The sequence below is a fragment of the Anastrepha ludens genome, chromosome 6, assembly GCF_028408465.1.
Source record: "Anastrepha ludens isolate Willacy chromosome 6, idAnaLude1.1, whole genome shotgun sequence".
Taxonomy (NCBI): Eukaryota; Metazoa; Arthropoda; class Insecta; order Diptera; family Tephritidae; genus Anastrepha; species Anastrepha ludens.
This window is the reverse complement of record NC_071502.1, coordinates 69,065,877-69,083,872: the sequence shown is the minus strand read 5'-3', so window position 1 is coordinate 69,083,872 and position 17,996 is coordinate 69,065,877. Positions and strand designations below refer to the sequence as shown.

The following is a 17,996-nucleotide window of genomic DNA, read 5'->3' as shown; positions in this document are numbered from 1 at the left end:
TTTATTCTATATTTATATGCACGTATCTACATATAATATATGCACATATCCATGTACATGTTATGCCGGCGCATATCTAGTGTGAGTACATATATTGTTTTTTGTTTTTGGTATATCTCCCCTATAGGCGGAGAAACAGACCCAATTGCCCACAACACTGCCGGCAAAATTAGTGCAATTGAGAGACTTGAATGCTTTTCTATTTACACACATACTTATATATATGCATATGTACTTTTGCATGGAATCTATATGTATGAGCACAACCCGTATTGGCGCCGTTGATAGCAACAACTATGGAAGCGAACGACGTGGAATGAAACGAAACTACAGAATTAAATGGAGTTCAGCCAGCAAGTTGTTGGAGGAGAGCCCGTCAAGCAACGATACAGCTGAGCTGAGTTGAGCTCAGCTTAGGGCCAATGAGACTTGGTCATTTACAGTTTATTAGTTGGCGAAGACGGATGCAAGCAGTAAAGCCGGAAAGTTTTAAGTCGATGTTAGGGAAAACTTGTACGAAAGTTTACGTGACGGCGCTGAAATTGAAGTCGAAGTGGAGTGAAGCGAAGTGGAGGTGTGTTGAAGCAAAGTGAGTGCAATAAAGTGCGGGTGTGTGCGCGTTTGTTTGGAGGGCATGCATGAAATGTGCCCGCAATTGCTATGCAACATCAATAACTAAATGCAAAGAAGTCGAGAAATAACAACAATGTTAATCACAATTTCATTTAAATGAATAAAAGTGCAGCAACCACAAACGAAGCGAAATAAATTATATAAATGCGCATACAAATGTAGACATGTGTGTATGTTATAATGAGGACTGCGTAATCAACAAAATATGACTAAGTACTAGCAGAGTCTGCAGACAGCAGTCTCGCTGTCAGCTTGAGATACATTTGCGACAATAGCGATCGTACTGCGTAAGTAGCCAAGGGTTGAGTTCGTATATTAAAAATATTATAAGCTGCAATTACCGCGACAATAGCGCTAATAAGCGGACGCTATGCTTAAAAGTGCTATCACAACAATAACAACAACCATAGTAGCAAATGCACATATACTTTGTAGAACAACAGCACAGAAGATTAAAGCGTAAAAATATAAATATAAAAATATAAAAAAGTAAAAAAAACTCTAAATAAAATTAAAAAAAAGCTTGTGGAAAAATAGTGGAGAAAATCATCACATCCGCCGCCAGTTTCGCCGGTCGCATTGTGCTGGTGGTCAGTGTGCGTGTGAGATGCTCGTAGGTGCGTGACGAGCGTTGACGATCGTTTTGTGAGCAGCAGATACTTTTTGCAAGTGATACTAGTTGCCAGCCGGCTGGCAGATACGCAATGCAAAATACGCGTACAACGCCATAGACAATATCACACACACACACAGATGCACATGTATATGTGGCACTCATGTATGTATATGTGGTACATTGTGCGTTTGGCGTATTGTGGGCCGGCCGGTCTGGATGGCAGTTTAATTTTGTATCGCAACCAGTTGTGTCCTCTTCGGGGACGCTTTGGCGGAGCAGCATTGCAGCAATGCTTTTATAACGCAGTTTAATTAAATTAGTGAAATGAAGCGTTCCAAGTGTATGCTTGCTTATCAGTGGTTAAGTTTTCTTTTTCTATTTCTTGAATCGAAATGGAAACTGTTGAAAAAAACGAAAGTCTAGTTGGATAGTTAGTTAGTTGTGTGTACGTATTTATATGTATGTATGGTGGATGGCTTCAGTTTCATATGAGACTGCAAATAAGAGAAGATAAACAAGTTTGGTGCCCAAATTGTGATTAATGATTCTGAATGGTGGAAAAAAATAAAAAAATAAAGCAATTACTCATAAAATATTCATGGGAAAATTAATTAACTTCTCCATATAAAATACATACTTAGTGTGCAAATTGCAAAGAAGCAAAGAATTGATGAGTTGAGTCGGTTTTCGAGAGGAACTAAAAATATTCTTCTAGAGTTGAAAACAGCTGTATAATTATCTAAATTGTTTTTTTGCTTAGAAGTGAAGTGTTTTGAATTACTTAATTAACATCATACGTATGAGTACTAACCAATATGAATGACTAATGCAGTCAGTTAATACCAAGAAAAATTAAAAGTGATGTGTACATATAAAATAATAATAAAAAATAAAATAAACTCAGGCGCGCATATAGAAAAAAAAAAATACCGAATAACACTACTTAACAGCAAATTGCCTTTCTTGTTGTGAATTTAGTCAAGCAATCGTAATATTTTTCGTCACTATTTGAACATTTCAGAGTAGTTGTTAAACATTTATTAGCATTGGCTAGTGGCCGTAATGCGACTACCAGTAAATTTTAAAGTAGTTATCCAAAGTTTAAATAAAAAATGTAAATTTTCAAAAATAATTTTACTGGTTAAAATATACTTTGAACTTTATACGATATAAGTTAAAAATCGAATTATTGACAAAAAAATGTTGTATGTTGTATGTTGGGTACTCTTCAATCGCTTTATTCAAGGCCGCAGCCAGCATAACACCAAAAATGTTCAATCTTTCAAATGAGATATTTTCGAGAAAGTTTACATTTAAATTTTAAAAAATATTTCTAACAAATGGACTGTCGGTTTTTTGATTAATTAATTTATTCAAATATGCGCCAATTACACAAAAAATCAATATTTTCTAAATTCATCTAAGTGGGTCACTATAACCAATCAAAGCTCCTCATAAAAAAACATTTGCCGTTCGGATGCGGCATACAACAGGAGGTCGCGCCATTTTTAAAACAAAATCAAGAAGCACACCACAAATATGAGGAGGAGCTCGACCAAGCACCCAATAAAGGGTGTACGCGTCAAATATATGTATATCAATTTTAATTAAAACGTTGGATTTTATGTGGTTGGATTTTTGTCACAATTTACTTACAAAATTCATTGAAATAAGTATCTCGATCGATCCTACGTTAAGGTTTAGAGTACAGGTATAGGCCTTTGACATTTATAGGGTGGGTCATGCAAAATTCGCTTTTTGAATCGGCTATAAAAAAAAACTGATCAATATTTTTTCAAACTTTTTTTTTTATTTTGAAGATTGAACATTGTCATTTATGATGAAAAATAATATCGTTCAAATGACTGCCACGACTGGCTTTACTGTAGGCCATTCGATCAACCCAATTTTTAAGCATATTTTCGATTGTTTTGGCTCCAATTTCATGAATGTCAACTTCGATTTCGTGTTTGCATTTTCACAAAAAATAGTCCAACGGGCTTAAATCACAGCTCCGAGGCGCCCAATTGATATCGGAATTTCGGCTGATTATTCCGTTTTCACAAACGGTAGCCAAAAGTTCGAGTGTAACTTTGGCGGTGTGACAAGTTGCACCGTCCTGTTGAAACCAAATGTCGTCCATGTCATCCTCTTCAATTTTTGGAAACAACTCGTTGAGCATGTCACGGTAATGCTCGCCATTTACTGTAACCGCGGCTTCTAGCTTCTCGAAAAAAAATGGCCCGATGATGCCGCCAGACCAAAAACCGCACCAAACAGTGACTCGTTGTGGATGCATTTGCTTCTCTACAGTAACGTGTGGATTTTCTGAGCCCCAAATCCGACAATTTTGCTTATTGACGTAGCCACCGATGTGAAAATGAGCTTCATCAGAAAAGAAGAAGAATACTCACCAATTTGGAAATAGGTTTTCAATATTTCCCAATTTTGTTCAAGCGCATAGCGTCCCATTTCGTAAATGTCAAACCTTTAAGTAAATTATGAACACATTTGACATGTCATTTGTGTTAACATTCTCAAAAAAATAGGTGGTTCAAATAGCAAACGCTGTATGCCCCACCCTGTATTTAAAGACCAGCAAATACTCGCTGGTTATGCTCTGTCATTAAATAATAATAATAATGAGTTGCTTTAGAGGCGTCTGGTGGGCGCATAGTTCATCACAAATGTTTTAAAACCGCTTCGGTTGTTAGCCATTGTCTTGACTTGAGACCACGTCGATTTCTTCATTAAGACTGTGTCTCCATGAGCCTTCGAGGTCTTCCACTTCTGCGCGATCGGCTTGGATTCCAATCGAGGGCCATACTAATAATTTCGGAAGCAGGTTTCCGTAGTGTATGACCGAACAATTCTTGGTTTGACACTCAAATATCTGGTCACCAAACACGAAGACTGATTCTGAGATATCGATTGACGAATGTTTGAAATTGTTTGTGATTTCCGCCACATTGCGTTCCCAAAAAGCAATACCGATTTCTCATTTGAATGGAAAATACGAAGTTTGGTCTGCTTCAAAATATGCTTAGCGTAGCATATTTTCTTTACTTCTCTTATTCTGCTCTCAACCTCTTGATTTGCACCGCCGTCTTGCGTAATCTAGCTTCCTAGATGTAAAAACTCGTTTGCTTTTTCAACTGGTTGCTTAGATATGGTGATGCCTGAGTACACCGGAGTATTCGCGCACATAAATTTGTGTAAGAAACATTTATATTATATTTATATTATATATCGAGTACTCCCTGCACAGTCCATCAGTTCACCGAGCTGCTTCTGTATATTTCCCTGGCTTTTAGACAGCAGAGCTGTGTCATCAGCATGGCCAGATCATTCTATAGTCCATGTCGATAGGGTGCCAAAGTATACCTTTTTTTGGTCCTTTATTTAGAGCAGCATTTAAGATATCGTCGATGACAATTAAACATAGCAAGGGAGACAATGTGCATCCCTACTTTCCGGCTTGTTTTGTCATTAAAGCTTAGAAAAACAATTTTTTTTATTTCTCCATCGTCTATACAAATAAACAAATTATTTGCATTATGCATTAAAGAAATATTATCCTCGTAATTTTTTCCTATTCACCTCATACAGTGGACGCTTAGGGCTCTTAAGTAGTTTGATCTAATAAAAACGTCCGAATTCTTAAGTTTTCTAGACGATTTTTTATAATTAAAGTTTTATAGTGAAAAATACCCGTATATTATAATATAATCCTAAATAGATTTTGTATTTATTAAATACTTGTTTTGGACCATCGATAATTTTAATAAAATTTGTGAATAAAGTTTTGCGAAAATATTTACCATGCGCTACATTTCTTCTATATGTTCAATGAAAACTTTTGATAAAAGTAGGTAAAATTTGGAATGTTAATTTTTTTATAAAGAAGCTAAGTCTCGTTGATTTCGAAGTTTTCACTCTATGTTTCTTCGCAATATCCGTTCAAAGGAAGGGGAAGATTGGTCCATCAAATTTTTACAGCTCAATTCGCATTCTTCTCTCTCCACTTCATTAACAAATATGTTTGATTGCTTTTGTGCTTGTGTGATATTGTCTAACGCCGTTTCAATTAAAAGCAAAATTAAAATAAAAATTTTGGAAAGCTATTCATAAAATTTTAATAAATCTCATGATTTTAAGACAAAGTTTTTTGAACAATTAAAACTTGTGAGCTCGAGAATTCTCAGCGTCCATTGTACGTTAATATAAATTTTTATAGACTAAATTTCGAGTTTAAGCCTTAAGTATGAGCCTTAATACCTTATCTTAATATCTGGTCTGCAATGCCACTTAGCGGGTTAATTTTTGTCAAAAGAAAAATAAAAAACCAAAAAAAAAAAAAACAAAAAAATACTTTTCCTAGGTATCCAATCTAGCGAGTTTATTTTTTTGCAGGAATATTCATTTTCATGTAAGTGCATCTTTAATATGAGCCAAATCGGACCATTATTGCGATTTTTACGAATAGTTCGACTCCGGCGCGGCCAAATAGACTTAAAATAAAGTAGACTAATACCTGCAGCTACACAGAAAAATTTCACTGCTATCGGACAAACGGATAAACAGATAAACTGACATTTATTTTTAGAGTAGAAGCTGAGAGAAAGAGTTAAATGATTTCTATTTTACCAAAGCACTCTATACTACAATACTCTTGGTATTAAATGCACTGTGAAAGACTGGAATCAGTAAAAAAATTTCATTACCTTTCGTTAAGAAATGTATAATAGAATTAGAAATGTATAAAAAGTCAGATGGTAGCAAATGGACTTCAATAAAGAATACTTCAAAGGACTGTTTTCATATCTTACATAAAAAAATTAGCAAAATTTTTAGACCTCGAGCATTCAGTCTGTTTATGATGTTTGAGGAGAAATTGATTATTATGAATTTCTCAATATCGAAATTTATGTTCTTTGTTTTCAATTTTCCTTCCATGACATTTGTAAATTCACTAATGTTTTGTATAGTATTGGATAATAGATATTATTATAAAAATGTATTTCGAAGTTAAGGTAATTTTTCTCAAAAAAATTTTGTAAGATAAAAAATTAGGTTAGGTCAGGTTATTCTACAGTTCATGGAAACAGTTCGCTTAGTGATCACATATATATATATAATTGGCGCGTACACCCTGGATGTTTCGCCGAGTTCCCCCTCCTATTTGTGGCGTGCGTCTTGATGTTGTTCCACAAATGGAGGGACCTACAGTTTCAAGCCGACTCCGAACGGCAGATATTTTTATAAGAATCTTTTTCATGGCACAAATACACTCGGAGGTTTGCCTGCCGAGTGGTCAGTGGCCACATTGTCTCATCAAATTTGTTCAATCATGAGATAATAAAATAATTAAAAAATCATTAAATTGGCTTGGAGTGAAAACCCAAAAAGATAGCTAAACGAAAACAAAAGAATTCTGCTTAAATGTCATTAATAAAAATATTTTTCTACGCTTAAACAGCTTTCGAAGTACACCTGTACAAGCTTAACAAAAACAAAGACTACAAATATTTTACCTCAGCCGTTTCTGCATTCAAATAAATAAACACAACGGCAGAAATCCAATCAAAAATATTTGCATGCAATCAATTGTGATAAATTAGTTTTCTGACAAAAACAAAAAAAAAAGCCGGGAAAAAGCGAACTAACCAAATATACATAAATTTATATGAAAAATGCACAATCAATCGAATCGTGTCAAAATGTCAACGCAATATTACAACAAAAGCAACAAGAACCGCGTTCTATCCAACAACCGACAATTCACCTACATCACTCTGCTGTTCAGCATATTTGCCTTGATTTGGCCTGCCGATGGCTTTAATTTTGCAAATCAACCGAATATTGCAATTCCATCGCCGCAGCATTTGAAATTCTTCAAACCACAAACACGCAGTTCCTACTTCGGCTACACGCTGGTGATGCGACCAACAAGGTGAGTTTGGAAGTAATAGATACAAGTGCTAAAAACTATCCTGCATGGCAGTTGCGTACCAAATAAGTGCTTAGCTTGTCATTATCATTCATTACAAAAATGCTTAGCAAACTACTCATTTCTGTTCTAGCCTCGGTAAAAAATTGAGTACCTATTCTTCTATTCCTTTTATAGCTCTTATGGCTCTAAACAGGCAAATCAACTAATCAGTTTTATGCTTGCAACGTAATACTGCTGACTAAAAAATACTTATTACTGTCATCACAAACATCTCAAAGTCTAAAGTGCTCAGCAGTGTCTTATAGGGTCATCATTACATCTTGCATTTGCCTTCATACCTACATTTATAGATTTGTACTTACACATAATATTTATATTATATGTATGTATATGGTAAAAATTTGTTTTTGAGGTTAAATATTTTGATTAGGTGACTTTATTTTTTCTCATGGTTCTCAATTCGTCTTTCATGCCATAAAGACCATAGACTCGCAATAATCAGTATAAGAATTTATTAAATTTTCAGCTCTTCACCGGATCTGTCGTAAACTCGCATTTGTGGAATGAAATAACTAAATCCTCTCTTAATGCCATATCATAGGTTTTCAAACAGATTTTCAACGACATTTTCATACTCAACTCACTCTGCTAACATTGAATATCGTTTCATCCTCTTAAATGAGTTACAAAAGTTAAAGTTTTCCACCCATTTCAATAACATTGTTTCCAAATTATACCACAATGCACAGCTTTTGTGCGGCCTTGCAGTTCAGATTTTTCAGTTTTAAACCTAGGCCTGACTAAGCCCCCTTCATATCACTGTCATTAGTCATATAGGACGAAATCAAAACTTGAAAACTAAACTTGCTTTCGACTCGCTGAGCTTCAGTAAACTCATTACTTCTCATTACTATTTTAGGGTTTGTCCCTCGACAGACAAAGGCAAATCTACGGTATTCTTCACAAAAGCGCCATCTGCTTTCGAAGGCGGCATGAAACTGTAGATCGCTCCCTCAATTTAAAGACGCACATCACAAATGGGAGGAGAAGCTTGGTCAAATATCCAACAAGGGCTTAACCGCCAAATATTATTATTATTATTGTTATTATAACTTCCTGTGAGTCGCGTTGTAAGTTTCTAAATTTAAAATCTCTGTTTAAAAGATTTGCCTTCTACGCTTTCACGTTTGTAGTTAATCCGCTTAATGGATTTGTTGAGTATCCTACTACTTAGTTTTTGGAGGAGTAATGAATCCTCGCCCATTCTATCTTTCTCTATGCTTTAAATCTCTCTCTTGGCCTTAAGTGTAATTGATAAAATGACGTTATGATGTAGAGAATTTCTAGCCATCCACAATTCCATTCCATTCCAATCCATACTAAAGTTGCTCCTATTGCTCCCTATTGGAATTAAATAAGGTTCTTAATTTCGATCCGTCTCTGCCATTCGGAGCCATTTGTATGAGTAGAAATATTTTAACTAAGATTTCCTTAAGCATATTTTTTCTATAGTCAACAAATAATTATTAAGCTATTGAATTAATATATCTACATACTATATTATATAAATATTTTTTTTTTACCAACAAATGAGCTAAAGGTTAGGTTCTATGGAAGGCTACTCGAAGGCCATAAAGACCTTCCCTTTTTCCAATTCTAAAAACATGTGACATTTTTCTGAGTCAGGGGGCTAATTATCTAGCGCTTCGTCAAAACTCATAAAAATTAGTTTCAGAAAGCTGTGACAAAAATAGTCAAGCTAATTAATGCCATCAAATTTAGTTCTAAGCAAAAATGTGATGAACAGCACAAGCCAACTTACGTTTTGAATTAAGAAGAGTACTACATTTCTACGATGATTTTTGGGGTACAAAAAAAAAGCAAAAAAGTTGATTATTCGCATGGTATTATAATTCATTCTTTGAACTCTCGCCTTTACATTTATCTTTTCACGGCGATCAATTCTTTAAAGTTATTTATATTATTATAAAAGAACCCGAATTCTTATCTTAATTTGGTTAATTTATTAGCATTCAATTTCTCCACGCCTTTGGGCTACACCTCCAAAATAAACAAATAAATATTCTACAAAATAGTTATATAAAAGAATTTGCAATAACGAACATAATAAATGCTTTTCAATTGCCACTTCCCCTGGAGTTAGAACGTTAGATATTCAAAAGTACTTCAAAGACTACACTTCCACACTCATTCCCGTATGCAAATGTTCATAAAGACTTGCTTATATGTAGACTGTGGGACGGGACGGAGGTACGTACTGCAGCGAGTTTAGAAAATCATGAGATCTTACGTCAGACTACAAGCGAACTTATAAAGAAATTTATTGTCATTTAAATTCGTGCATGAATTCTTTATTCAATTAACGGCTGAATGAGTTAACTGAGAATTCATGGCTAATGCGGAGTGTAGCTGCGGCAGAGGGTAGTTGAACATAAATAGTAAAAAACTAAAAGTTAAGTAATTATGAATATTGAATGAATAAATAAACTTTGTACGTATTTCCATGTCACATACACACATACATACATACGAGTATGTTTGTGAACGCTTATGTGAGCAGTGAAGAGTGAAGCGTCGAAGAGATAGGAGTTTAAAAGCGTTTTACATTTATGCATATGTTGGCGAAGTAAAAGGTTCTCAATTGTTTTTTTCTTTATTTTGAGCATAAAATGATCATGTTAAACTCATCCTTACGCAAGTGCTTTAAAACAGTTTTCCATTAGAATGGATTGAGCGCTCACATGCCGGTCCGACTCGACTGCTTCCATGGTTGCATATTCGAACAGAACGAACTGCTTGGAAATACCGCTTTGTTGTTGCATTTTATGCAGTACTGTGTCCTTAAATACATACCTGTATATATACAATAACATAACATAACATAACATAACATAACATAACATAACATAACATAACATAACATAACATAACATAACATAACATAACATAACATAACATAACATAACATAACATAACATAAAATAAAATAACATAACATAACACAACACAACACAACACAACACAACACAACATAACATAACATAACATAACATAACATAACATAACATAACATAACATAACATAACATAACATAACATAACATAACATAACATAACATAACATAACATAACATAACATAACATAACATAACATAACATAACATAACGTAACATAACATAACATAACATAACATAACATAACATAACATAACATAACATAACATAACATAACATAACATAACATAACATAACATAACATAACACAACACAACACAACACAACACAACACAACACAACACAACACAACACAACACAACACAACACAACACAACACAACACAACACAACACAACACAACACAACACAACACAACACAACACAACACAACACAACACAACACAACACAACACAACACAACACAACACAACACAACACAACACAACACAACACAACACAACACAACACAACACAACACAACACAACACAACACAACACAACACAACACAACACAACACAACACAACATAACATAACATAACATAACATAACATAACATAACATAACATAACATAACATAACATAACATAACATAATATAACATAACATAACATAACATAACATAACATAACATAACATAACATAACATAACATAACATAACATAACATAACATAACATAACATAACATAACATAACATAACATAACATAACATAACATAACATAACATAACATAACATAACATAACATAACATAACATAACATAACATAACATAACATAACATAACATAACATAACATAACATAACATAACATAACATAACATAACATAACATAACATAACATAACATAACATAACATAACATAACATAACATAACATAACATAACATAACATAACATAACATAACATAACATAACATAACATAACATAACATAACATAACATAACATATCATAAAGCATTCACCAACAGCGTTCATTTGATACCCATATTGTACATACACGTCCGAAGGTTACCCGGGTCCACGTTTTGACCTATATCTCGAGACCCTATCTACCAATAGGTATTCAAACTATACGGAAATCATCTTCAATACCTACTTAACAATGTGTGTAAGTTTGGTTTAATTCGGTTCAAAGACACGGCGGGTCCACGTTTTGGCATATATTTCGAGACTCTAGTCATCAATAGGTATGAAAATTACCCCGTATTAAAGCACTTATCAACAGCTTTCATTTGATACCCATATTGTACATACACAACCAAAGGTTACCCGGGTCCACGTTTTGTTCTATATCTCGAGACTCCAGTCACGGAGCGGCATGAAAAATACTCTGTACTAAAGCATTCACCAACAGCTTCAATTTGATATCCATATTGTACAAACACATTCTAGGGTCCACGTTTTGGTCTCTATCTCGAGACCCTAGTCACAGAGAGGCATAAAAAATACTCTGGACTTAAGCATTCACCAACAGCTTCCATTTGATACCCACATTGTACATACACATCCGAAGGTTACCCGGGTCCACGTTTTGACCTATATCTCGAGCCCTATTTCCAAAATAAAATATAATCCATGTTACTCGTGGATGATGTAGCTTTCGAATGGTGAAAGAATTTTTAAAATCGGTCCAGTAGTTGTGAGCCTATTCATTACAAACAAACAAAGTTTTCCTCTTTATAATATTAATATAGTATAGACAACATATCTTATAAGGCATATAGTAAATATTAAAATACATTTTTTCCTTCATATATAATAAAAAAATTAATAATTATAACATTAAAACAACAGGTATTATTAACAAACTTGGTTTTATTTTAAATTCTTCAAGTGAATCAAATTACAATAATAATAATCAATAACAAGGCATATGCAAATACAAATATGTGAATATATATGTACATATGCGCATATACATACATATATACGCTCACTTAAGTAGGAGAGAGCAAGATGTCGAACGTTGCCGTTCGTTTGCTTTGTTTGCTTTGTCGTTCGTTCCGCGCTTTCGCTTGCAGTTCATGCAATGCAATGAGCAAGGTAACGACAAATGAGCAAGGTAACACTAATGAGCAAGGTAACACTAAAGAGCAAGGTAACACTAATGAGCAAGGTAACACTAAAGAGCAAGGTAACACTAATGAGCAAGGTAACTACATATGAGCAAGGTAACACTAAAGAGCAAGGTAACACTAATGAGCAAGGTAACACTAAAGAGCAAGGTAACACTAATGAGCAAGGTAACGACACATTTTTTCGTGCGTGCAGCCTGTTAAATCGAATTATAAGACGTTATCACGTCAAAATTGTTCTTCATTTTGGTGTTTCATGGAGATTCGAATCTACATCTTCCGAATGGTAGTCACGCACTAACTCATTCGGCTACGGCGGCCGCTGTGCCCATAAATACCAAACTTTTATTGGCCATCTGCACCAACTGTTCATATCTCTTGTAGAGGCAATGAAGTGTGGGTCGAATTTTGATTTTTTCTACTTTATATTGAATACTTGCCCATGCTTGCCAAATTTTCTTTGATCTTTCAAGTCGAAGAAGCTGAAATGAAACTAACAATAAGTCAACTAAAAACTTGGACTACTGTTGCCTCTCTGCTTTGTTTTTACCACTGAAGCATACGGCGTAAAACAGTAATTTAATAGGGGCAAATATTGTCTAGGTGTAAATCTGTACGGACAGCCCCGCAATAATTACAAAAAAGAGTTAATAAATTTAAATAAAAAGTATTTAAACAATAAATCGATTCGAAGCATTAAACAAATGCTACATATGAGGCTTTTCTTTCAAGTATCTAAGAGTTTCAGTGGCTTCTTTGGGAATACGAGTATAACTCATTTTTCACTCGAGGGACCGAGTCGATAAATTTATTCAGCGGGGGTTGGATCTTCCTCGCTTGACTGCACCGCTTAAAATAGGTATATTTTTGAAATAGGTTTGCTTTGGTAATAGAAAGAATGTAGAGGGCGGAAGGTATTAAGGTAACAATGATGATGACCTGTATCTTTATGCCACACTTTTTACCTATAGATCAATGCGTAATAAATACTTCTTACTTCAAATCTAAGACTCTGTCCAAACAGACCCTTTGCTGAGGCAATTAAGCTTTGAACTACGTCATTGAGTTTGATATTCACATACATACAATTATGCTTACACGATTTGACAGCTGAAAGTGTTCCCCAAAAAAGAAGGATAATTTGTTAATTCTTCAAAAATTTTGTGGACAGCAACCATTTCTCCTTGTTGCAATCGAAGAACTGCAGCTCAAAGCCGGTAAATGAAAAGAGTATTTACTTTTTTATATAATTTGTTGTTGCGTTGTTTTTTCCCCTATTTGATGTGAATATCTTTCGTTTTTTCGCCATTTCGTTTTCAAATTCAACAGACGCTTTCCACGATTGCATAGAGAACCTGACACAAATTTATAGCCAACTAAGTTATAAGTAGTCTAAACCATGGTCTAACATAGTCTAAGATCATTGAGTTTATGAGAGGAAAGACTGAAGGGCGCTATAATTTTTCATCGATTTTACTCACAACTATTATATGAGATATTGATCCGAAATTTAATTCTAGAATTTATATATTTCATATGACAGTTTTGCCTACTTATGCACTGAGTTTGCCAGAAGTGCATTATTGATCACATCAAGCAACGAACGGAACGCATTCTTGAGAGAGAGATAAACTGGAAATAATTTAATTAATTTAATAACACAGGCCGACGAAATTTAACCAACATTCAGACCCAGAAACCAGACTATATATTTCCGAAGGTTTATGATGCGCTGAATCCAAATCTGACCTCAGAATTGCTCTATCAGCTCTAGTTTTCGAGATATCCTAACCTAAAAGTGCAAAAAACACCATTCTTGCCCATATTTGAGGTTATGTAGCCTTGCAGATGTTTTCTTTCACCAAAATTAAAGGATGGCATCTTTAAATACAATCCTTCTTTTTTCAAATGGCGTTTTGTTTGCTCAAATATCATTTTTTTTCGCAGAGATATCGCATTTTGAAATTTTCATGTTTCGAAATTTTCCTACACCTGAAAATCGATTAAGATAACATAGACATGATATATTCGATTACTAATTTTCTTGAATTGAGTCTTATTTTTCTTAAAATTTTGTCTCACACCATAAGTGTGCTGACTCACCACATCCCTACACTATCTAACCTTTGGGTACCGAGTCACACACAGCCCTAACCCCACCACCCCTATCATACCGCGAGCAGGCTAACCCACATAACCGCAAGCAGGCTTTCCCACAAACTCCAAATTTACATACTATTAATCCATATATTTCAGGCCCTCAAACCCAAGAAAATTAGTAAGCGACTATATCATGTCTATGTTATCTTAATCGATTTTCAGGTGTAGGAAAATTTCGAAACATGAAAATTTCAAAATGCGATCTCTCTGCGAAAAAAAATGATATTTGAGCAAACAAAACGCCATTTGAAAAAAGAAGGATTGTATTTAAAGATGCCATCCTTTAATTTTGGTGAAAGAAAACATCTGCAAGGCTACATAACCTCAAATATGGGCAAAAATGGTGTTTTTTGCACTTTTAGGTTAGGATATCTCGAAAACTAGAGATGATAGAGCAATTCTGAGGCCAGATTTGGATTCAGCGCATCATAAACCTTCGGAAATATATAGTCTGGTTTCTGGGTCTGAATGTTGGTTAAATTTTGTCGGCCTAGTTCCATTAAACACGAAAGATACGATTATCGTAAAAACTCAAACTAATAAATTAATTTTAGTTATCAATCCGAATTTTGCATGGACAGAGAAGCAGATATTAGTTTAAATTATTTCCGATACTTTTCCTTGTAGACTAGTGTAATTATTATTTTGTACATAGGCTACGTAATAGACTCTATGCAAAATAGTTTAAACTTACTTTAGCTCGGTATGGAGTGAAGTCCTATTCGGATATTGTGAGGTACTGGACGCTGACTCCTATAATGCCCCGTATCAATAGACTGGAAATCTCCTACAATAGTTCCGAAGGAAATTTTTGAGAAGATTAAGTATCACTTAGCGAACTAAAATTTATATTCGCTCTGGTTTTTTCTTGCACGTTGTTTTATGACGTCGGGCAAACTGGTTCGCCACCTTTTCATGCGCAATATCAATAGGCTTGTTTGTGGTGTAGCAGTGTTATGGTACGCCCCCACGAGAACCGCTTTACATTTTTCTTTCCTTTAATTGCTTTTGTGAATTACTCTATTTACTCGATATACTATGTCGTGTATTGGATGTGACAGTTCTTCATGTTGTTCTAATTTCTTCAGATTACTGTTTTGTTTCCAATGGGATAACTGTTCGAATCCAAGTAAAAATTCACACAATTTATAAAAAGTCTCTCTCTCAGGTGAATCCTGAAAACTATTTTTTGAAGAATTTATATGTGCACTAGAAGAATACTAAAAAAATTTAATAAAAATTCTATAAAAATATTCACGAGTAGATGTAATTTTCAAGAATTTACTTTTTATATTTTTTCTTTAGGTTTGCCAAATTGTTTGCTTTTCTCTTAATATTTTATAAACTAATCATTTATGGCTGTCGTTTACGTAACAGTTTTAATAAAAGTGTAAAAAATATTTTTAAAAAATTTCCGAGGTAAATCGGAATTTATTGACCTCAAAACAAAATCTCTTAAAGTCTTATAAGTTGTTTTGTTCAAAAGTCTACAAATTGTGTGCATTAATTTACCCACATTGCTGCGGTTTCGATAACAATTCGATAATGTTTGTAATTATGATATTTTATTTGTAATTGATTATATTGTAATTTGATATTATGTTTGTAATTACACTTTTTTAGCTGCACTCGCTTTTTATTTGTTTCTTTTTAAACAAATTAGAAAGTAAACATTGCGTTGCATTTAATTATTTTTAATCTTTTTCTTGCGTATTTGAATCCATCAATGTGAAAAACATTTTATGAAATACTACATAATCGGTGTCGTGGGCGGGCTCATCTAAGCTTTCCCGTGCTTACGCAAAAAACTATGTACACACTTGTATGGATCTTTGGCATTATATGTGCATATGTGTGCATATACGAGGGCAAGGTGAAACATTTCCGACTTGCTCAAAAAGTATAGCCAGCAGACCTGATCTTGTGCTGGTTTTGTATAACACTATCCTTGCATGTTAACCTTCAGATCAATTGCTCTGTTAGTGTTTGATAAGTTGATTAGTTTGATAATCCATTGCAGAAGAAGTCTTGGGAGAATGGAAAAACCAGAGTAATGTGCGGTCATAAGATATTTTTATAATAAAGCACCTTATACCAACTTAATTCAAAGCAGAATTGTATTCCACTCTGAAAAAATCTGTCTCCTTCATACTGAAGAATTAAATCATGGGTGATGACTCAGTGATGACGCACCACGTTTAATACGCCCTATGCATGACCTCAATGGTCACAACCGCCGAATTGATCGAAAAAATTTATAAAAGTGTGTGCAGCTGAGACTACTGGAATATCAACTGTATGTGTTCGCATAATTTTATATCAACATTAGTGTACAGAGAAGTTTTTTCGTGTGAGGTGGATGCTACGTTGGGTCTAAAAATTCGCCTATGCTTTGGCGGTTGCAATGGTTAAAATCAACGAGTTGAAATTCGAAAAGATATTCTCCAGATTTCCTCAAAGCGATTAACATTTTTTTCCTAACCGCAGAAAATGATTCGGTGTTAAAAAGTTTGAAGAAAACTGGGAAGTCATGCAAGCTTCCAATGCGTATTTTGAAGAGCTTGACACAGTGTACCATAAAAATAGTACTACTCTACTATTACGAAAAAACTATTAGTTTTGATGGAGATTTAATTGGAAAAACAAATTTTTTTATCAGACCTGAAACTGTTTAGTCCACCCTCGTAAATGTATATATGTGTGTATATATGCTTATAACAGTCCATGTAGCTGACATGTTACCTCATCTCAATTGTTTGTATTTTGTTTTTTAGTTGTTTGTTGTTTGCTTATTTCGATGTGCTGTCGTTTCAGTCGCTTGTCACAATTTGTTATTTTTACAGCAGTGGCATCGAAATGCTTATCTACAAATGCAGAACTATGCCTACTCAGTTGTAAATTAAAAAAAATACATTCATGCCCATATATACATATACATACGTACACACTTAGTTGGCTGGGTTTAGTTGTTGCCCCAAGTCCATCAGTCAATCTGCTTATTTGCCACTCGAACAGTTTATCAGTCCAGCACTTCATCAGCCTAACTGCCCTCCCGTTGCACATCGATTGTGTTGCTCTTTATCACCTTTTGCATCACTTGAGACCAACTCAGATCCGCTCAGTGAGAGTAGTGTATTGACTTTGGACACTATTACCTGATTATTCGTTTGAATTTAAAACACATACATACCTACATATCTACCTACTTCTGTGGTTCTGTTTGTTGGGGGCATTGACATTGAAATTTTGTTCGTGACGTCGCGTGAACAGCGCGCGACGATTTAGTGGCTGTATTTTTAGATTTGCGAAATATTTATTATTTGCTTATTTTGTTTTGAAAATATACATACATACGTACGGTCATACAAATGTGCGCACATACTTATTGTATAACTACATTTTTAGGAACCACGCAGTGCTTACAAGAGCACACGAATCGGCGGGATTGCAAAATATTCCGTCTTGTTGCCATTTCGATTATTTATTTGGGCTGGCCATGGATAGGGGTATATCAAATGAATGTGCGTTTCGAGTGTTTCCA

At 34.3% G+C, this 17,996-nt stretch overlaps 1 protein-coding gene across 1 annotated transcript in view; it reads left to right on the top strand.

Moving 5' to 3' along the window:
* The first annotated feature begins 434 nt into the window (after positions 1-434).
* Positions 435-17,996, top strand: part of LOC128867100 (integrin alpha-PS3) — a 90,577-nt gene continuing 73,015 nt past the window's right edge. The window contains exons 1-2 of the mRNA XM_054108199.1: positions 435-920; positions 6,729-7,202. Of these exons, the coding sequence (XP_053964174.1) occupies positions 6,943-7,202 (260 nt within the window). The 5' untranslated portion in view covers positions 435-920; positions 6,729-6,942. The remainder of the gene's footprint in view (positions 921-6,728; positions 7,203-17,996) is intronic.